The 23690-nt window shown below is 41.4% G+C and overlaps 1 protein-coding gene across 1 annotated transcript in view; it reads right to left on the reverse strand.

Annotated features, from left to right (window-relative positions):
* The window catches only part of PRKCA (protein kinase C alpha), a 159723-nt gene that overhangs the window by 15360 nt on the left and 120673 nt on the right, over nt 1-23690 (reverse strand). Inside the window, exons 9-13 of the mRNA XM_067308061.1 lie at nt 6612-6755; nt 5803-5976; nt 3020-3111; nt 1645-1707; nt 980-1118 (exon numbers count right to left, since the gene is read on the reverse strand). Coding sequence (XP_067164162.1) covers nt 980-1118; nt 1645-1707; nt 3020-3111; nt 5803-5976; nt 6612-6755 — 612 coding nt within the window. The remainder of the gene's footprint in view (nt 1-979; nt 1119-1644; nt 1708-3019; nt 3112-5802; nt 5977-6611; nt 6756-23690) is intronic.

Below are 23690 nucleotides of genomic sequence, written 5' to 3' on the forward strand. Positions count from 1 at the left end.
GCAGGACAGGTGAATGCACTGAGAAGCCTCTGTTTGTGGCCTCAAGAGTATGGCTACGGTTGGGTGAAAGAAGTTTATTTTGAAAGAAATGTAAATTGTAGTTGTTTTGGATGTTATTTTTGTGTGAAATTTTCCTGATTTTGAATTAATGTAGGGCCCTAACTGATATGAGAAGCAAGATGCTGATTGAGGAGTTACTTTTTTGGAATATTGGTAAGTCACAGAAAACTCAGGTGAAATTATGGATTTATGACGTCAAGTCCTGATCTTATAGCTTAGTTTAGGCTTTCAAGGATTGGAGCTTTCATAAGATCAAAAGCAGTAGCTCATGAAAACTGTGCACCATTGCTAAGGCATGACCTGGAAAAGACTAAAGTAGTAGGGGAAGCTGGTGAAAAACTTCAAGGCCTCATTAGTCCCTTCTGAAAATCAATGACAGACTTGTGATTTCCTGAAAATGCTGCACAATCCTGTATATATACGTATATGTATATTTATATATATATATGTATGTACGGCTGAGTGAACCCATAGAGAGATGCATTAAAGAAGCTATGTTTCCTCCCAATAACCAATATCTTTGCTGACCTCAACAACAACCTCAGCAACACCTGTTAACTCTCTCCGACTTCACAAATTAAAGCACAAAGTTTTGTACATTAATGCTTCCGGGCTATAAATTTGAAATCACAAGGTGGTGACCCTGTTTATTTAGTCTTTTGCTAGTATGAACAAAACTTTAAAATCTGATCTCATAAAAAATAGTTTTTCAATCAACTAGTATTCTTTAAAACAGAGCAGTATTACTGATAGTACTGTATTAATTCACAAATGTATTTAATATTCCTGTGGAAGTATAAATGGTACCATCCACAAAGCATCCAGGTTTACAGCTATCAAAATTTGGTGGGGGCATGAAACGTGTATTGACAATTTTCATCTGAGAGACTATAAGGTTCTTGAAAAGGTCCATATTTACCTCTGGTGCAATGTAGTCTGGAGTGCCACAGAAGGTCCTGGTCGTTACTCCATCTAACATATGCTCTTTGCACATTCCAAAATCAGCAATTTTAATGTGTCCTTCTGAATCCAACATCACATTATCTAATTTCAGATCTCTATGAAGAATCACAGTAATTTAATGTTAATGTTTAGGATCAAGCAGGGCCAGGTTATCTCCTTCCGCGGGTCAGTGCGGCATCTGCGCAGCTCTCTGGGGGGATGCGCAGGCACTGCAGCCTGCAGCCCGAAGGGACCCGGCACCTCCCTGCAGCCACGGCAGCACATAAGAATGACCATAAGCCCTGAAACTGGAGAATTAATGAAGAGATGGCGGTATATGAATATGAGCACACTGACATTGAGATTCTGAACACGTATAATTATAAAAAGTGATGTACGAATGCACAAGATAATGTTTTCAGGAGCTTTCAGTCGAGTACAGCAGAGCACCGACACCAGGAAAGCTGCTCAGTAAAGCAGTGGACTTGGTTTACAGTGCATCAACAACAACACAACAAAAAGAACATGACAACGATTGCTTTTTATAAAACGTTTTTATAAATGCTCTGAAAAGTCAAGCAAATTAATCCTTTTAGGACTTTAAAAATAGTTTAGTAATGACTTGCATCAGATTATACTCACCTATAAATAATCCCTCTATTATGGAGAAAGAATAGCCCAACTGAGATCTCAGCTGCATAGAACCTGTATGGAAAAAATAACCATCAAATTTCTTATTACCTCATGATTTTCCTCTGACAAAATATTTTGGGAATGCATCATGGCAAAGAATGGTAACATTAGAATATAAAATTTACGTTACAGATAGATGGCATAAAAGACAGCTTACTTCAATTTGACTTTAGCAGATACATTTAATTTAGAGTATTTGATGATAAAATAATGCAGAAAAAGAAGTGGAAATTCCTCCCATTCCTCATCCAGAAAAGCCTTGGTGCAGCTGGAGCATAGCATGTTTACTGCACTGATCTGATTGTGGCTGGAGAGGTCATTATCTTTAATCACATATCAATACCGAATTCATGATGCAGCTCAATTTACACTGCAATTCATATGGTATTTAATCATTTATAGAAATAGCACTCCTTTATACGGTCTGTTAATGGATTAATTACATAAACCTAATTAAAATGATTACCATAGAAAATATAATTGCTAGATGTAGTTAAAGGATATATAACATTGATGGATGTTTGAGGCCTGTTACTGTGGAGCTGTGCAAATTATAAGCAAGAAGATTATTTAAAGACACAATTAATTTTTAGTCTAACATAAGGAAAAGGAAAACTTAGCTCTGAAAGAGGGGATCAGAGCTGTCTGCGAATGCGTGCTCTGCAATATGCGCCACTGGCAGGAGCTGTCACAGAGCATCTGAGTTGTCAGTGGATCTGTGGCAAGTCACACCAGCTAGTAATCAAAAGTGTTCTCACACCAGCTAGTTTTTATTTAGCACTTGCTGAAATTTTGTTTTACATCACAAATATTTACAGTCAGAAGCCCTCTCATTTAAACAAGCTGTATATGATTATACATGAAAATGAGAAATTATTTTATCTTGTATAAACTATAATTTATATTGTAATGTTGAGTCTATTTCTACTGTCTTTCCCTGTACCACTACTTCAGCCTGAAATGTTCTACTCAATTTTTTTATACTCACTTTAAAAAGCAATACAAGAACACCAAAAAACAGTTTTAAATTCCTCTGGCCTTGTTTAAATTCTTATCACTTTTAAAATATGCGTTGCATAAATTTGTTCTTGCTGTATTTTTTTAACAAAAAGGCTTAGCTACCTTCGTCATATGTTTGCAAACAACATTTTCAAAATAAACGTCAGCCTCTGGGTCTTAAAAAAACACAACCAAAAAAATCAGTCCGGACTTCAGTTTTAATCTAGGCAGATTCTACTAGTTAGTGCGATCAAGAAATCTAAACCTCTTCCAGTGTAAGGTTAAGATGATGACATGATTGAAATACACGAACGTGAACACTCACACTGCTTGTGGCTCCTTAAATTTTCCTACTTGCTGAATGTGATACATGAGATCCCCACCATTCACATACTCCATAACGAAATACAGACGGTCCTAGGAGAAAGCATTAAAGAAGTACATAAATACATTAGACATAATATTACATATGCATTCATCAGCAAAAAAGTCACTGTTATACTATTACAAAGCTTTTAAGATTATTGGGATTGGTTGTACGTTCTGGCAAAACCGATAGATCAGGAAATGGAAGTGGAATGCTTCGTAAAGCCGGCAAGAGTAAGCGCCTGGGGAGGGCTGTCTAGGTTTGCCAAATTTCCTGAAGCAGCTTTGCATATTACTTGTCTGCAGCGTTCCCAGAATTGTTCATACACGGTCCTGTCTGAAAAAGCCCTATCTCTTAAAATAAATGTGAAAAAAAGTTAAAGATGATTGAAAATTCTTGCCTTGGGGCCACTTCCAATCCTTCCTTTAAGTTTTACTTAGGAAGATGGATATATTTTTTGATTATTAAAAGAAGGCAACAAGAAAAGTACTGATAGGGTTTACAAAAGTATCAGATTACGAGTCTTGAACCTTATAAACTCCAGCTTTCAGATGACCAAAACAGAGCTGTTCTAAGTGACAAGCAAAAATACACCATTTACGCTCTGCAAACAACTTGTATCTTTTATTTAGGTGGCTGATTTTGGGCACCTAATTTGAAAATTCTGGTGGGCAACATTATGGTAAGCTTATTTTCTGCAGTTATAACATGATCCAGATAGCGTACAAGATGCACTACTAGTCTTCTTTCCAATTACAGAAGACATATTTTTGGCTTCCTCTCAATTGCCTTTATTTATTTTGGATAGGATCATTAGCCTGAAGCATTTAAATAAAGTTCTGCTCCAATCTTCAGATAGCAAAGAGACTCATTACTAAGATGCTTTAGTTTAACCTCTCCTCCCTCTCTTTCCTTCAGGAGCATTGATTGGAAAAACAAAAAAAGTCGCTAATCTTCCAGTAACTAAGATTGCAGAACATTTACATAAATTTAAATGCTGTGATTTCAATAGACAAGCCATGGGCAAAATGATTAATTGGCTGGATCACAACTATAAAATGTAATTTTTATATGAACTGTCTATTATAAAATCCATGGCAACAGAAGTGTGGAAGGAAAAAGAGCAGCTAAAAACACGAAAAAAATTCATCAAGTCTTTCTATAGCCACACAGTTTATGCCTTTTCTTCTCTTTCTTATCCAATTTCTCATTTTTATAGCTAATACTAATCCTCCAGAATGTTTCACAGTGCCAAGTGCAAATTACCGAACACTTACAAAAACATGAAGTAAACGAGGCAAAGGTGTTTGTTAATAATTCATCTAGGTCTTTTGTGGCTCTATTGTTCCTGTATATGAACATCCAAAAAAATTATTAATGTGAATACAGAAAACACTAGACGTTTGTACTTTAAGATTTTACACCTAAAGGAAATTGTTGCCCAAAAGAGAGATTAAACAAAGCGTTTTTTCCTTTACTGATGATACTCATCTTTTTGTTATTACTAAAGAAGTCATATGAAGATATAGCTAAATGGAGGAAGATAGAAGTCTATTTCTTATTAGAAGCTCTCACTTTATTAGAGTAATCTTCTCATTATATGTAGAGGCAGGAAAAATATTTTAGAAAGCAAAAAATTTCCAAGTGCATTAGTTCCCACGTTCATGTTTCGTTGAGATTCACAATGTCCTCAAATCTCTTGCATTCAGGCCATTTTCTGTTCAGGGATTGGTAGCCATTAAAGGGAGTTTGAAAATGCCTCTAACAACACAATCCTCTTGAAATGGTCACAGGATGACGTGCTTTATTTGTGGAATATTACAGTGTTATTACCTCAAATGAACTGTCTGTTGGTTTTTCTTTGATTAAAAAAAAATGAACGATTCAAGAGGTAAGATACATGGAATAGTAATAACTGGAAAAACAGCAACATATATCTCCTCGCTAGCCCTCAGCTACAACTCTTCATTTCTGGGTTTTGTCATCAGATGGCTACAAGGTGAGACAAGAGCAGCCTTGCTTTCTTGTGAGCAAAGAGCTACAGATATCTTGGAACATTTGGAGACAGTCTGCAAGTGTCAGGGTATCCGCATGTTCACACCAAAAACCCCAAAGCACCCTGAGAACCACCTGCTCCCACGGAGCTTTCCACATGATCCAAAATATGGTTGAATTGCACCGTACAGACAAGGACGCTGCTGGGGACTGTCAGATTCCTCCGGCAGGCTGTCTCTGAGCGATTGCAATAATACGGGGAAATGTCCTTTTCACGTATTTATGGGGAAGGAAATGCTTTCTGCCTTGCCAGGGGTGCCAGAAAACGAAATTAAATCCATCAGTGTTGATTCATGACTAATCACCTCATTATATAATAAGAGCCATTAAGACTTTACAAGTACTACCCTCAGATCCTTAAAGGTATTTAGGAACCTCTGGGAATCTAGGCCTAAGGCTCTGAGTTAGCAAAGCACACTTATTATTAAATTTATGATTTATCACATTGGCCTGCTTGAATCACTGTGTGAAGAAAAATCTTTAAACCTAAGGTTTTAGATTTAAAATGTAAGCATGTTTAATGGCTAAAGATAATTGCATAGGTTATCTCCTTCATCACTGTTTCCTACGTGCAGAAGCCCTATGATACATAGGTTGGATAATAATAAATGTTGCGGAAATGATAAAATCCACAACGATATAGTATGGAAAACATCAAGGGGGCAAGAAAGACGGAGCTCACGTACCACTGTTTGGAAACAAGAGTGAAGCTGTGTTAGAAAAGGTGGCTTATCCTGCAGCGCTAGGACTCGTTTTTCAACCATCGTACACTCAACATCATCATCCTGAATCACCACGTCTTTTTTCAGTATTTTGATTGCATAGAGCTCCTCTGTCCCCTTCCTGTCTGCCAGCATCACCTGCACAGAGACAAACAACAGGGTGAAAATCCTCCGAGCTGCCAAGGAAGCAAGGTGACTCATATGCCCAAGGAATGGTACAAATGGCAACCCAGCTCTTCCTTTTATTGGTACAGGCTAACTTGATCGAAGCTCCAGAAATATCATCGTTACTCACCCACTGCAGCGAGCTGTGCTAGTCATTTCGAACACCGGCCTCCCTGTGCAACCCGGGCCAAGCGCCCCGGGAATCGCAGGCATGTTGCCCCAGGGCTGATAAAAGGCTAAGCCCCAGGCGAGTTCTTCAATAAAGGGCACTTTACACCATAACCGGTTGTTAAAACAGCCGGAAAAATAGCAGCCCTTTCTTTTGACTAACAGATTTCAAATCAGGTGTTTCCCAAGATCCATTCTCACCAGTGACGGCGGCTTCTCGAACCGGCAGGGTGGCCTAGGCGGTAATGCCAAAACCCCAGATTTAATTTACTTGAAACTGCCTAGAAGTGAGGATCCGAAAGTCAGAAACTGCTTCTTACATCCTGCCTGACAGGCTGTGAGTGACAGGGAGCAGCGTTCCCCCGTGCGTTGTTTCCCACGAAAAAAAAAGAAAAAAGAATAAAAAGCCCGCGAGTGGAATACTTATCCCGAATTCTTACTTTTCCAAAGCTCCCCTTCCCAAGAACCATGAGGAAGTTGAAATCCGTCAGCTTCACCCTGTCCAGGTTGTTGGACGGCACGCTTGAAACCCTGTCTTCTGTTGGAGTAATGACTTTGTTACCAGCAGGCCCCAGTTTGGCTTTCTGAAGAACACACACACACACACACAGACACACACAGAAACAGGGCAGTAAGAAGAGTGGCCGGGTTTCTCAGCGGAGCGGAGCATTAGGTGAATGTTACGGCTGTAGATGACCGTATCGGAGGCGGCATTCGCAGGAGAGAGGCTGCATAACAAAATTTGCAGACACAAATTCAGAAACTCATTCCAACAATACTTTTGACATCGTTGAGTGAATTAAAGTGGACAACTGTGTTCATGTATAACCAGATAAAAGCAGATATGCTTATCTGGTTAGCAGAGCAAAACCAAAGCAAAAACCAAAGCCAAAGAAAAAAAAAATCACTTATTTTCATGCCAAAAGCAGGCTTGTCTGGTGTTTTTGTTTTGAAATACAAGAAGTGCTCTTTAAAAACGTCATGCTATAATCAACATAGTACTTGAGGATATAAACAGTATCTTTACTACATTCGCTTTTAAAGTGTTATATATAAAGTCAGTCTGCATAGCAAGAGTTAGGAAATCTTTGACATGCATTAGGAAAAACAACCTCCATTAAAATAAAAACGGCATATGGGAATTAATGCAGATGAATATGGCCACTTTCAAACTAGCATTACAATCAACTTTGATTTTCAATCAAGCGTTGATCTGGAAAAGGGAGGAAGGGAAATATTACATACAAAAGTTCTGTCTTGGCAAGACAGCCTGGTTTGCAGAAGGTTGCAACAGTCTCAGTATTTCATATGAGACACCACATAATGGCTCAAGTAAGTTGCATTTCAAATCTCAAAGTTAACAGAAGAGAAAAAAGTAAGACTCACCAGAAGATAATGCAGGCTACAACATAATAACCCTTTTTTTCCCCTCAAACTTATCCCATATATCAGCAGAAGCAAAGCCAAGAAGGTTTAATAACAGCACTACTTTGGGATATAAGTGCTTTTTCCCAAATATCTATTAAATTGGCCTGGCAAATAATCTCTCATATGTTTAATTTGCTTTGTGCCTTTGACATATGCTTGACATTTAAGGAAAACTGCTTTTCTCACTACAACGCGAAAGGACAGTAGTTGGTACTATCATCATTTTACAGAAAAAAAATTAAAGCATAGAAACTAAAGTTTATTCGAAATCACCTTAAAAGCTCAGCCTAGAATATACCTCTGGGAGCTTCACTGGAGACTGGAAGGTCAAAACTTTTCTCTCCCTTGGCAAGTCTGAAACGGTAAGCCTGCGAGGGACTGCTCGATTCGCGGAGCCCGGCGCTCCGGGCAGCAATGCCAAGCGGCCCCTCGCAGGAACTCAGCCCGCTTCGCCCCAGAAGCTTGTCCGGGCTGGAAGGCTCCTCTTGCAATGTTGTAGGGGCAGAAAGACTCTTATGTCCTGCCACAGGGATATGAATTTTGACTGTTTTGATTATTTATTTTTTTGCTTGTAATTCAGCTTAAAACACGGCGTTTATTCCACTACTATTATTACGTGCTTGGATGAACGCAGCATTCAGAGAAGCCAGCCAGGACCACGGACTCTACGGAATTTCAGGAAGAGGTGGTCCGGGCTCTGGCCGAAGGCCCTGGCTCTGCGAGGCCCTCGGCAGACCCTGCCGCCGGCACAGACCCCCCTGTCTTCAGGGGCGCGCTGGGCTGGCACGAAGCTCCCTTCCCGGCCGCAGCGCGGGACTGGGCTTTCAGCGCAACAAGAACCCCGAAATTCCGACTTTGTACTGGAAGAGGAAAAGGTTTAAACAGCAGCTTCTCTGGTCATGCCTTTGATTTTCTCACGTACTGGGTCTCAGATAAAACTATGCAAGCAGCAATTTCAGTATTGACCTTTTCACCAAGTAAGGGAGATCCAAATCAGACATCAGATGGACAATGCTAGTTTTACTTTTTATATTTTAAACCCCACTGGGTAGGTCACTGGCAGCGTGTTTCAATAATACATCATTCGGAACCACAAATCAGATTTGGTCCCAAGGCACTTCCCGGTCCTTCAGGAGAAAGGCAGCTTTTGGGCACAGGGAGCTTTATCAGTTACTGCTCTCAAAGGCTGGCGAGGCAGCGGCCGCTCTTCCCTGCACAGGGCTGCGGCCGCATCCGCGGGCTGCTGGGCCCTCTGCCGGCTCACGGAGCCGGAGATGCCGGGCTCGCTCCCTGCAAAGCGCCTGGAGGATGAAACCCTCAGGAGCAGGAGGCGATATCTTAAAATAAGACTTAAGAACCAAGCCAAGGCCTCGCTGCCCCCTCACAAGGAAACATTCAGATTCAATGAGCCACAGAGATATACACGCTCCTCTAGTTTCCATCTCTTTTTTAACAGAAGTATCTCTCATTTTCAGAATCGCATTTTCCATGTAGTTGCTGTTGAGGAGGACTGCTCTGTCCGCAGGTGATGGCTAGACCAGACATGAGCTTACCCCGCCTGTCCTTCAGATGCGAGTGAGCCGCGCTGCCCAGCGGCTTGCGATCCTGGTTACCCCATCACCGTCCCTGGCTGCGCTGGGCTTCTCCGGGCTCCGGGAAGGGCTCAGCCGTTGGCCGGTGCCAGCCGGGCTCCCGCGGCTGCCGGACGGCGTGGGAGGCCGCAAGAGCCTGCTCACGTTCACGGCGCAGCGCACTACATCTTTGCATCCGCTGCAAATTTTAGCCCAGCTCACGTTAGGAAGCTAACCCAGGTCACGCTGCAGCCAAGAGGGCTCTGGCAGCGGCGCGGCGGCCGGGCGGCCAGCGAAGGCACGCGGCCCCAGTCAGCACGGCCTGACGACCCTATCCAAATTATAAGTGCATCCAGGGCTGCCGACCCCTCGCTGGTGAGCATGAGCAAAGCTCATCACGTTCCTCGCGTGAACCCCTTTGACTGCTTTTTGCCTACAGGTCCGAGAGAAAGTATAGCGTAAATCTCAAAGCTGGTAAACAAGTACCGGGAGAAAAATAAAGAAACAATAATCACCCCAAAGGACATATTTCACAGGTGACCCGCTGAGCGCCTCCCAAATCACTCCTGCAGCATGCTTCAGCTACGACTTCGCCCCAGGCCGAGCGCTCTGCCTTCCTCTCCGCGCTATGTACAAAGACTTCCAGAGCCACTGCAACAAGATCAGGCTATCTGCACAGAAGCAAACTTAGGCAATCATGTTCAAGACATCACAGAGCCTAACAGCACCATGGAGTTTTGGGTGGCACAGTAAGACCTCGTTGGAAAATAAGCCCTGAAAGATCCAGTATCTTTTACCCACTCTCAAGAATTAGCTACTCTCTCTATATATATATGTGTTATTCATTTCATCCTTAAGTATAAACCTAAAACAAAACATCTTTTACAAGCTTGAGGGATGCTTCTATACTCAGCAGCACTTTGTGACTCATCCTTAATCATTCTTCATGTTGATGATTTAAAGGACAGCCTTAAACTTTGCCTTTTTCTTAGGGTCAATAAAAACACAGCTGCGATTTTGTCAATAGCTATATCAAGAGCTTCTTGGCAAAGCTAAAGGTTATCTGCACAACGGTGGTTTCCTTCGCAGTGGCTACTACAGACAACTTCACAACTTCTTCAATGGGCTGAATGACAACTGCCACAGAATTAGTAAATATTGTTGAACTGAGTCTGAAGAGGCAATAGGTCATTTAGTACAGAATAAATGGAATCATCCCTTATTGCCCCTTCGCGGTAATTTCAGAACTCTGTGGTAATTACAAACTCTGTAACTGGAGGTGAGAAACACTGATGAGCACTAAGAAACACTTTTGATGAACAACTGTCTTGCTCACTCAGACGATACACAGCTATTTTCTTTGGCAAAAACAACTGAAAGCCTTACTTTTATTAAAGCTGCAATTTTAATTATTGTGACACTTACCCTTCTCCTGCCAAAAAAAAGGATATGCAGATCCTAGGATCAGTAAAAATAAGATAACTGAATATATTTTTGCTTCCAAAATACACTAACCCATAACAGGCTATGTTCCACAAGCAGACTGCTCCTCTGTGGATCCGATGTGCAAGGACTTTCAACAAAAAAGGAGTGAAAGGATTGCGTGGTAGCATGCCCCAGATGCATATTTCTAATGCTACAGCAGAATATCTTGAACTTCCAACTCAAAACTTTGTCAGAGAAGGAGAACTCAGCCCAGAATAAGGAGCAAGACAGAACTACTCAGAAACTCAACTAATGATTTCTGCTTGTGACTAAAAGATCAAGCAAGTCACTCTTACTTCTTTAACTTCCAAAACTATTTTATGTGAAACTTCAGAAAGGCCACGAAGTGAACCCATGTCATGCCTTAATGCAAGCAATGGGTGAATGGACAGGGAAACCATTATTTGCTTACAGGTTAAGTAAAGATTTGGGGAAAGTGCATCCCAAAATCTATAAGGAAACAAATAAACAGCTAGCTGGAGTTCACTTCAGCATCTAGGTATGACTTTAACTCACCCTCTAGTCAAATATTTTGTTGGATGAGCTCACTGGAATTGTTTATTGATTATATACAATGCAATTACTATACACTTATAAATTTTCTTTACGTACAGAAAGAATGAGCAAACTTCAGAACCTACAGCTCTACAAAAACTGGCCTAGTTATAATTCTCATTAAAGAAAAAAAATCTATTATGCTATTGTATTGATTTCTGGATCCAATATACAGAACCAAAATGTTTTTGAGTATTAATCCATACAGAGATACAGTTATATGCACCCATTTGTGAGACCCAGACTTCTCTAATTACACATTGTAATAGGTACTACATATTTTTGTACTCTTCAAAGAATATTCATTGTGTTAATTAGATTACTGCTTACAGGAGAAGGATAATTGTTGCTAATAATTTTACAGTATAGGTACAACCAATCAAATAATTGCTCTTTCCTTATAGCAACAGTATTTGCTGATGTTCACATTTTTTGATATTAGCTTCCACATATCATAATCACACAGCTATGGCATAAAGAGGTAATCAAGTAATTACACTGATTCAAAAAGTTATTTATATAGATACATAAAAATATATAAAATACATATATCCCTTGAAAAATAAAAATTACCTACTTCTAAATGATTCTAAACAATTCATGTTGTTTTATCTGGAAATGACTCATTTACTTCGTTAGGGCCGCTCAGTCCGTAAGAGCTCCGCTTTTGCAGCCACAAACCGTGGGAAGCTCACTCCCCCCTGCACCTGCTAACACCACTTGCGGATGAAGTCCTGGAAGATTTTTAACTCATGTAGCAAATTAGAATCTTGCACATATGCATATAGATTAAGAAATTTCAAAAGATTACTGCAAATTGCAATTTGTAGCATAACATTGAATTGCTTCTCTCAATCCAGAAATGCTGATTTCTTGCTCTAATACAGATGGAAAATAATTTGCTGATAAGATACTTTGCTAGAAAAAACACACTTCCCCAGCTTTTTGAATACCTTAACCTGCAGGAGCATTGTTTTTTTTAATGTAAGGTACAATTTTTATCTCATACTTCAGATGGGGAATGACAAACGAAAATTGTTGCTAGAATACAGTCAAGGAGAAGAGCACAATAAAAATAAATAGACTACAGGAAATACTGCATTAATGATGCCTTTTAATTTGCGTAAATGAGGTGTAGAAGCGCTGAGCATTACCTTGACGGTTACCTCTGCGTCCCAGGATTGGCCGTGGGGAATAGCTTTACTGTTTATTAGAAGGGAAGGAAATCTGCGTTAAGGCCAGCTCCTTTAAGGAGCTGCTCCGTTAAGGCCAGCTTGAGCACCCGCAACAGGACAGACCGCCCGGGGCGCTCCCTGCACGGAGATGGTGCTGTCCACCGGTGCCCAGAGCTTCGGGGATCTTGCACCGGCCCATCGTGCCCTCTTCAAGCTCTTGGTCTTACAAACAACTCGAGAAACGTATTTCCTCAGGTTTGTTTTCTAAACAAACCCAAGGCAGTTATCTTGAATGGGAGCAGACTGGTTTTCATACAGTTGGATAGGGCTAGAAAAAGGGAATGATACGGCCAAATGCTTCCTGGGAGAGGAAAATCTGACCGGAGGAAGAAGCAGCTAACCAGAAGCAGCCACTGGTTGCTATCGTAGAGGAAGGCATATTCAGTGAAAAGCAGTTCTAATACAATTACTGAAATACTCCATATCATCTTCTGACCTGTTCATCCTTACAGCATCATATGCATCAGGAATATCATAGCTTGCTTAAATTTGCCCACTTCTCGACTCCCTCAGTATACTGTACACTATTTTTATGTCTTCTACAATGAAGAACTACTTTGACCTTAAGAAAGACAGTATTTGGCCTCTTCCTAGCATGACTAAAGTTGCAAATAGCAGAATCCTACTTGAATCCACCCATTTTTATTTACTGACATTAAAACTTGCTGACGTTAACCATGGCATTCCAGACACTGGATTCATTTTAAATTTACATTTGGACTGCTTGGATTAATATCTCTGATAAAAAAAAACAATATGTCACAACAAAGCCAGCTTGCAGCAAACAAACCAGGAAAATAGCATGTTAAAGATAAATTAGTCTGCACTGGTAGCAGAAGAGTTAATCTTAAAAGAAAACAAGGCATGCACATCATCTTACTTCCTTTTTTTTGGACGCACCTTATCTCGGCCAGTTCTTTTACCCTGAAAAAGGGTAAAAGGTGAGACACACCTTTATACCATGGGTGAGACACACTTCATATATTCAGCCCGATATCCTAAATGCGTTTCTTTATGGAATGTTATAAAATAAAAATTATAGCAAGTTACACTGTGTTACACTGCAGAGTTTTATGGAATTCTGTATATGCTTTTTGAAAAAGGTATCTCAGGTTTTATGGTAAAAATATTTTCGATTGTTTTTCAAAGATGCAAGTGTAATGACTGTCCTTTTGATTATATTTATAAAAAATGGCCTTCTCCAAAACCTAATGGTAAGCGTGAAGCAAAAAAGAAAAAGGAAGTGGTTCAGGGGATACTAGTCCCTCATTGCACCCAATCTTCAACTGCAGTAAATGTTCGAGTCTTTTTAGGAACCTTTTTAATACTTTCTGTTTTTTACCGTGAAGACAATTTAACAGGACAAAACAAGAAACTTGAACCTTGCTTTTTTCTGCCTTCCAGGAAATATCTATAGTCCAGAAATGTAGGAATTACGCAGCAAAACCATGAAATCAGTAATTTTCCCCATTAGCAGATAAGTAAATAAAACTGGTGAAGAACGCAACAAAACGTACACAGTTTGCATTCCTGCCCTCAATCCATGCGGAGCAAGGTGTGACGTGGTTATCGTGCTCGTGCGTTGACACCCAGCATCTCCCTCCTTCCCCAGCTCTCCCTCGCTGCTGGTTGCACCATTTAGCTCCAAAAAATGGGCTCCAAAAATGCCCGGCCTCCTGCCACCCGCCGTCCATCCTCTGGCACAACCGCACACGGGAAAAACCCACATGGTTTCCCACGGGAAGTTGCGGGAACCGCCACGGGCCATGCGCCGGCGGCACCGGTTCCCTGGGGAAAGCCTTTCTCCGCGGTCAAGGCAGCGCACCCTGGGCGAGCTCGCAGGCGCCCGGCGGGGAGATCTATCGCTCAGCCATCGTCGAGAGCAGAAAAAGGCCAACGCAAAAGCATCTAACAACAACGCCGCGCTCGTGGGCGGAGGTGCACGCGTGTACCACGTGCACGACCGGTTCGTAGCGGCACGCTTCTTGGCACGCGTCACCTGTGATCTATCGGCTCTGCTGACACCTCCCAGGAACGAAACCCACCGCTTTGCTCCCAGCAGCGGAGCCTACCCCAGCCCGACATCCCCGCTCCGCGCTATAGCCCGGTGCTGTCTCGCTTCTCCTCTGACCGATTCCACGCAGCCCAGATTGCTCTGCCCGTGCAGTCGCGCGGGGCTACAAACAGCAAAGGAATAACGTAACAGCAGAGCGCAGCGCCGTCTCCGGTCTCCATTACAACGAATCACGGTTTTGATGGGAACGAGGGTCAGAGGTCTATGGAGCAGCAGGCCAGGCTTGCTGCAGGCCCTATGTGGGGTCCCAAGACTCTTCTTGAGTCCGGTAGAGCAAGAACATCCCCTTCCGGCGGCCCGATACCTCCGAGAAGCCCTGCCTGCGCCGACCTCCCACCCAATCGGGGCAAACCGGCATCTCGTCCCGGTATTCCCTCCATCCAGCCCCTTCAGAGGCCGAGCCACCCCGAGCCCATCCCGAGGGGCCGGGTCCCACGCGGGATGCCGACCTGCCGCTGGCTCGCTCGCCGTGACGCTCGCGCCGGCTCCCCCCTCCCACCGCACCAGGCTTTTGCCCGTTCTTCCCCCGACCCCAGCAAAACGCCCTTCACGTAAAAAGGAGAAACTGAAGTCAGTTATCAGCCTCGGGGGAGGGCAGAAAGCTCGAGCCGGCTTTCTAGCCCTGCCAGCTCGGCGGCGATGCAGATCGACCTAACAGGCTGAGCCATCAGTAAGCCTTTAATAAAGTAAACAAATCCAATAAATTTCAAGTCCAAATCTACAGGGAAAAACCTCCTGTTCACTGAAACATTCTTCATCATTGTGGCAGCTTGTTTCTTACATTATTGCATTTCCAATTCCCTGTAATTACAGCTGCTGTGAAGAACTATCAATTTCCTAATTTATACGACTTAATTATCAGGACGCTGATAATTTGAAATGAGAAGAGTCTATTTCTAAGCCCCAGCAAGACCTAATACACCACCAGACTGCGTCTGCAGCTTAAAACCACAACCCAGCTTATAATCCATTAGCAGCGAGTTTTGTAGCCATGGAAACGGGAGAGAAGAGGGGAAGCTGGAGCTAGGCTGGAGGGGATGAGGCGGCGCAGCGGCGCTCGCATTGGGGTGCCGGGCTCGGCTCGGCTCGGCCGTCGCGCGCCGCGCTGAGCTCACACGGCGAACTGCTCCGCAGCAGGGCCGGCGCCGCAAGCACGGAGATGAGCACAAAGCTGCCGGTCTGTGCGCTCCTTGTGTTTATTTCCATGTCGGCACCGCCGCTAAGGTGAACTACAATATGATTAGTAAGAAGCACGGTCTTTAAAAAAAAATGAAGTGAAATGTCCTGTAATAACACCCATTTGGCTGCAAACTGCAGAATGCAAAAGTCTTTCCAGACAAAGGTAAGACAAATAGCTAAAAGAAACCCTTCTCATTCCTGTTGGCAGTAAAAAAGGCACAAAGGAAAACAGGATGTTTCATAAAAATATAAATGGGGAGGGTGGTGAAACTCTGCCTGAGAATTAAACATGGACTATTTTATTTGTCCTTAGTATTACTTTCCCCTCATTTCCTCTCCTATTCCCTGAAACTTCTGTCATATCTACTCTTTTAGTTAGCAACAGTAAATTTATTTAAAGGACTTGCATGAAAAAAGTACTTGTGCCATGCGCAAAAAGCCTTAAAAATGGCTTTTTGCTGAAAGCAAACAGAGGAAAACCATTACTGAAGCCGCACCCACACACTGGGCTGCTTTGCTCATCAGGCAAGAATGATGCTATCAGGGTGCGCTTGACTTAATCCGGGTTGCAAAGAGCAGAAGAGAAAGCAGTGTGCCCCATGGGGAATTTTGGTAAAATTGACCCGTTTTGGCTCACTCTGCCAGGAGGCAAGTGCTGGGAGCCCCCCCCTGCCCCAGGGCTTGCAGCTTCCCAGAACTCATGGGACAATTTTCCTCACGACACCCAGCTCTCCGTGGAGGTCCATTCGCCCACTTGCCATATCAAACGGCTGCAAACTGCTAAATATTTGGATTGGAAAAAAAAATCAGTGCCAGTTAATAAAGGGGTTGTGTGAAAAGACTTAATACTGAATGTTATCAAAATATCTAAATATATACCTACAAGCCATTTGCATTATCTCATTTCTTTCAGGACTGTTCCAAAAGACAATTTTTTACTTTCTTTGATATTTTCGTATTCTTTACTGCCCCCGTGTGGTTTGTAACTTAGAGGAAAAATTATTTTCTCAAGCTCAATGTGATGTTAAATAGATAATGTCTATGTAGGATATAGGCAATAAAAGAATTGCAAGGGAGAGTGAAGTAGTTTAATACATTGCACAGCACCTGAACAGCACTGCTAATTTTGGGGGGTTAAAGTCACATGCACTACTTCTGAAATTTATTTTTTCCTTGTGTATAAGTCTAAACCATATAAAGTAGAGTAAATGATTTCTAAAACATCCCCAAATTTTCTAGGCTTAATATAAAGGTAAGTATAGAAAACGTAGACAATGGAGCCAAATGCCTATGGAAAAATGTTCCATGTGAAAAGGGAGATATTAACCCCAAGAATACGGGTTTCAGGGGACATCACCCTGGACAATGGCCTCTCCCTGTGAGCAGTGAAGTCCAGGGAGGGAAGCGTTTCTGGTTAGCCATTTGGCACCATCAACATGTTTAATCTGTTTAATAATCTTGTAGCCACCTGAGTCTACTTTGTTTTCTGCCTTTATTGCCAAACACTCTATCCCCTGCGACAGAGGAGTGGCTAATTAGATGAAACGTAATTAAAGCGGCTGCCTAGGAACAATATTCAGGAATTTTTGCAGAAATCTCCTGTGAAAGTGGTAGTAAAAGAAGTAAATATAATTATACTACTGGGTTTACAATCAATACTAGAACAGCAAAACCCTGAGTGTCAGAAGAGAGTTGCTTATATACTGCTCCATTTTTTAATCATGCAAGTTGTTGCTAATTTGCGATAACAAAAAAGCTAGGGTGTAGAATTTGCTTTAAACATAAAACTTACTACTATTAGACATTTCCAATATGCACAAAATATAAAACTGCTTTCTAAAATAATGCTGAAAGACTTCAGTTCTGCTTGATCTAAGTGCAAGTCCTGGGATCCCTTCACGCACCATGGGCACAAAAAGCTGCAGATTGGGACTGATTTTAAAATGCTGGGATTCTGTACCCAGGTCTTAACATGCAAAGCAATTGCTTAACACACACAGACATACACACGCGCACACACACACACAGAAACACAAAGATGAAGGTCTTTTCTGCAAGATGTTATCAAAATAAAAATCTGTTTAAATATACACGTTGCTGAGGGGAGCAGCATAAATGCACATTTTTTAAGCAATTCTTCCCAGTATCTGATAATTTTCTAAACAGAAAGATCTATGCTGACAGACGTGCTCCACAGCATTCTCAAATTTCTTATGATTTTTTGAAACGGTGTTTGTACATTTTATTTATTAGCAGTGCAGAAGTGCCACATTATCCTGAGGAACACAGCCTTCCTTGTTCATCTGCTCCTGCTGTTTCCTTTCAAATCCAATCTTGTAAACTGGGGAACGCAACCTCCCCAGCAGTCCCACATAAACTGATTACTTACAAAATTATTTGCAAAGACATGCTAACGTCAGTGGTGATTAGCTCGCAGGATGCAGCATGCAGTGACGCTCCTGAGCCCCGGTTAGTGATGCTAAGTCACTGTCAGCAGCGAGCCCAACGGGGCTTTATAATAATTTAGAGAGAAAGAAAGGCAGCAATCAAGGAAGTATTTTCTTCCACAAAAAAACGTAATTCTTGAGTCTCATCTTTGCATCAGAACATAGCTCCAACTTTCTTTAAGGGAACTTAGGGCCACAATTCACAAGGACTGAGGATGAATTTTGCCTATGAAGCAGCAGCTGTATTACATGGTTCAGCTCTTTTTTAGGTGGACTCATCTGATGACAAAAATTGACCAAGGACTTCTGTCCCTGTACTAGCTGTCTATACTTCTAACTCTGAAAATATATTTACAGCTTAGAGCAGTGAAATTCAAGGTCCGGTTTACCCGTTCAGTGACAATGCATTTGAGATGCTCCTTTGTATTTATCCCAGATACATTATCTCAGGGTAGCTTTTGTTATGTGTCTGTTTGATACGCAAAGAGGCTTTGTAACACCCTTTTGCTGAGATTTATGACTTGTTTTTCTATCATGCTTGCACATTGGTAAGGCGGGTCCTAACTGCAATTATTACAAAATAAGTACTCTAACGCATACATAAAACTCTGCATAAAAAAGTGGACAGATATTTACTGAAACTCTATCTGTAGACTGTTTTGGACAAAATGGTATAAAACATATTTAAACAAAGATGCTTTTAACATCCTTGAGTTAAACAAGTTTCAATGAAACCAGCAAGTAATTCTATTTTCAAATAAGAAGAGGTGCAAATCATTGTGAAAGGACAGCCCTCTTCTGTAGACGCTATTCTGAGGTAAAAACAGTAGATAAGTGATCAAGGTTAAGAAAAAATAAGTCACTGATTGCATAAGAAATGCCATGATTATTGCACTAGGAAATATTTAGCAATGAAAAATGATCTCGTTCTCCTTTTATGCAGGTGCGGTATTAAATTTGGTAAAATCATGCATTAATAACATGGACACCTTTTCAAAAATAAAATGTTGATTTTTAAATGCAGTATTTTAAGTTCTGGGCTATAACATTTACACTGCCCTCAAACAACATAAGCAGTAAAAATACTGCTCTAATATAATGGCCCCAATAACCTTAGATATATTCTTAAAACAGTTTACAGCACAGGAGTTTCAAATTTTTTTGGCCAAAAATGTAACTTAACCAATGTATGAGACTGAAAGTATGATTTGTGTCAGAAATCTTTGCCCTAACAACGCAAGAAAATTTGTTAGAGGTACACTACATGCAAATTAAAAGTCTCAATATGTATTCTCAATGCTTATATTTGTCTTTTATGGAAATAATTGAGTGAGTTGGTGTGTTAGTGAACTAATTAAAATGGAAAGTAAACAGGTGAATTAGTGTTTCAGGTATCAAAGCAACTGTGCATATGGGTAATACACCCTATGGTATAGTATACCCCAGTTTACATATACAAATATATGTACGTAGTATATTATACCATAATACATGCATGTTACACATTATACAAGTTTATCTATTTAAATATGCAGTGGGCATAAGTACTATCTGATCTGCAGAACTTGTCTCCAGTTCCACAAGTGTCCTTCAAATCGAAGATGCACTATTTCCACTTTCCACGGGAAGGCGGCACTCATCTCGCTCATCCCTTGACAACGAAGGGCACGCTGCATCTGCTGAGGTTCGAGGTCCACTTTTTTGTAAGGAAACTTTCAACCTGGGGAATACGTTGTGGCAAATCACAACAGATGCTTACTTCAAATAATTTTTATCCGTTTAAACAAGCTTAAGCTAGGGAATAAAACAAGTGCATCCTTAAAACATGGTGAGAATGAAACTGAATTTAACAAACTTCAAACATTCATAGAGAAGGTTTTGTGAAGAGAGACACGGACGAGAGCACTAAGGAGAAAACCGCCTTGAGGCAGGGGGTACTTACAGGACAGCCCTGGAAGAGACAGGAGGGGGAGAAAAACTGCCTCATTAGTAAAGGGCTTGCAAAGCACAGCAACAACGATTAGTAGCAGAAGAAAACAAGCAAAGAGACAGCAGCGACCGCACAGAAATGGATACACCGGCTAAGCACAGAAAAACCAAGGAAAAGGAGCGCCGGTATTAACCACGCTACCGACGAGGTGCACGGTAGAGCAGAGCACGGCGCAGTACGGGGCTTCCCAGCGTCTGCTGTTCAGTTTTAACCTCAGTCTTGTACGTACGCACGTTTCACGCATGAAACGACCCTGATGTCATTAAACCACTGAAATGCCTAAAGCCGCATGTACGTATAAATGTTGGTGGGCTGGGGTCGCAACGACAAACGAATACTGCAGGTGCGTGACAGACAAGGCCTTTTCTTGCCTTAGGTGTTGAGACATACGTTTAAACTTCCTCTATACAGGGGATGAAGAAATACCTGTTATCAATAGGATTTTCAGCTTACTTTCTTCATCTTTTATCACAATATGTGTACTGAGAAGAACCTCATGGAGAAATGAGCTCCAAGCTCCTAAGAACTGAGATCTAAAAAGTGTGTCATCTGGTTAACAATCTGCAAATTCTCCAGTTCCAAACATGGTGAGTGGATGGGAAACCTCCGGATAACTGCATATGGGAATTTCCCATGCCAAACTGGAGTATAAAACAGATGGACTCATCTAACAGCATTTCTATAAAGCTGCAAAGTATTCCCTAATGATTAAATATGCACAATTTAAAAATAGGAATGAGTGCCACAGTCAAAAAAAGGAGCTCTTCTTTTTATATCTCTCTATACATAAAAAGTGTGGATTGATGTGCCAGTGATATTTTGGCTGGTCACGGTTTCAGTATGGCTTAGTGTCTGCTGCCTGAAAACTGAATTTAATCTTTTCTTTTAGAATGTGAAGCGTCAGCAACACTGCTTCTCTTTTCCACATTACCTTTGCTGAACTGCCTGAAAATACAGTTATTGCTTCAAAAAGGGAACCCACACCTGTTAGATATAGATACGCTAGAGAACAACTTTTTTTTTATTATTTCAAAAAACAAAGAGTAAACTAACTGCAGTATGACAGCTTTGGGGCAAAAGCATAGGCATCCTTCAAAGACTTAAAAGGAATGGCTCCTTTACAGGACTTTACACAGACACCAGAAGAACTCCCAAATAAACAAAATCACAAGCTCCTCTTCAGTATTTTTGAATGAAAGTATCATATTTAATTAGGAAGCTCACTGGCTTCTTAAGGAGCTACTGAGAGAACCCCCGGAGTCTTCTGCTACAGCCCTGCCCGGGTAACTGTGGCACAGTTACGCAGCCTCCAGCTTGGAATTGAAACTATTCTAATATGTCGTGGCTTTTGACTGAAGGAAAGAAAGAAAATGTCCTTTTGACTTAAAACTGCTCTGAATATCAGAAAAACGCCAGATTATTGCAGAAAGTACTGGCCTTCTTTTTAATGAAGCAGATAGAAACTGCATTAAAAAAAAATTAAAGGGAGCATTAAAGATCTAAGAAATGCAGTAACTGCTGTGAGACAAACTGAAACGTTTTACTGATGTTTAGAAAGGGAATGATAAATAAATGAATGAGGTTTCTTTAGCATTAAAATAACAACATTAAAACTCATCAGAAAGCTTTAATTGTGACTCAAAGTCTGCAGAAATTTTCCACTTAATGCCAGCTGGACTGCCATAAAGACAGGCCTGACTATGTAAATAAACACGAGCTCCGCATGCGAGACATATACATGCAGACTGATACGTTACTTATTCATAAATTCATGTCTGCACATTTACACTTACTCTAGGATTAACACACAAGTCCGGTCAAGCAAAACGCTGCCCTGCCTTCTGGAGGAGTTCAGCATCGCATCGTCAACACAAGTATCTACAGCTCCTGCGTCACTGCAGAGGTTCAAGGTATTTATAACCAAGCCGGAAGGCCAAGCACCACATTGTCCCCGCGCTTACAATTCAAATGGTAAGATGTTTTAAAAGACATTTTCTTTAGGATGATAATAACAGTTATGTTTAGAAGCACTAAGATGTCATAAGTGCTTAAGCGAAATGTCACCACTGACTGTACATTTCCAATTTTCTCATACAAACTCTACCCTGTTCTGAACTCTGTTTCCTTCCTCCTTATGTTTCAATCTGCTTAGTCTGCAAAAGGAAAATACAGCTCCAGCAGCACAAAGCCGCTGCGAAAGTCACTCCTGTCCTGCCAGACAGAGATATGGTTTATCCAATACCTGAATTAATGCTAGAAAGCGGAAACTGGAAAGACAGCATACAACCAGTAAGACCTCCTCCCCACGGCACTATGGACCTGGCCCACAATGTTCACAAGCAGATGAAGATGGTATCTGCTTTTCCTGCCACTGACCAGGAACTATTCTGCAGAAAAAGAACTTTTCAGAATAATTTTGTCCTATTATTGCAGAGCGATTTTACTGTTATTCCCTTAATTAAACGGAATGGTACCAAACTAAGAGGCGTGAGAAGCCAAGGCCTCTTCTATGGTCAGGTTCATCCATGGCCAGAAGCATCACGGGCAGCAACGGCAGCAAACTGCTCTCCGCATCTCCACCACCACACCTCAGCCCTTACGTAGAGGACCAGGAGCAACAGATTATAAGTACTTGCTGCAACCTTGCGCTCAGCTGAAATTTCCAACAGTCCATGGATGTTTGGATATTTGTTCCCAAGGAAAGAGGGTCGGCTGCCACCTCCCAGGGTCCACGTGAACATGCCACGGGGACGCCACGGGGTCTAAGGGACACAATGCTGAGAGCTGGCCAGGGAACTCGGGGAATGATTTTGTTCTGCTTAAAACCCACAGAGGGAGCAGGGACTACACTGAAGGAAATAATCAGAACAAAAGAGAAGAGAGGGACTGTTACGTATCTTCCACACAGATGCCTTAAAATGAAGATTATATGGGCAGTAACCTATTCCCTCTTAACAATTTTTATTTGTGTGGATCACTTTAATTACCAAGGCTTACTGTAGAGACTCTGATTGTTTACACTTACTATGCAATGTTATATCACTTAATAAACCTTATACCTGCTGAATGTATCCACATGTAAGGCTTATAGTTACTGTGTTCTGTTTAATTAAAAAAATTAGTGATATAAGCCATGACATCTGCTTTATATTTAGTAACATTCCTTGTGGTGACAAAATGAAAAGAAGGGGGCAGACATAATAACCTCCTATTTTTAAACCAATATTATTCTACCATTATCGTAAGGTGATATTGTAAGTATCAAGAAGTGCTTTATTAAGCAGCACAAACCGTTACAGGAAACCGGGCTTGAAAAAACTGAAGCAAGACTCCTGCAATAGAAGTTTGAGAATCTGCATGTTCCCTTTTCCCAAACAGAAAACAAAACAAGGTCGTAAATGGCACAAATATGTTACTGCTCCAATTATAAGCAGATATTATAAATGAAATAGGGTTGTACCATTTAAATCTCTCTTCTGCAGACTAGCAAACCCGTATATACCAAATACTGCCTATTGTGGTTAAAAGACTCGCTAGTTTGTGCTGGTCGAGCCA

Source organism: Apteryx mantelli, chromosome 19 (genome assembly GCF_036417845.1).
Source record: "Apteryx mantelli isolate bAptMan1 chromosome 19, bAptMan1.hap1, whole genome shotgun sequence".
Classification (NCBI taxonomy): domain Eukaryota; kingdom Metazoa; phylum Chordata; class Aves; order Apterygiformes; family Apterygidae; genus Apteryx; species Apteryx mantelli.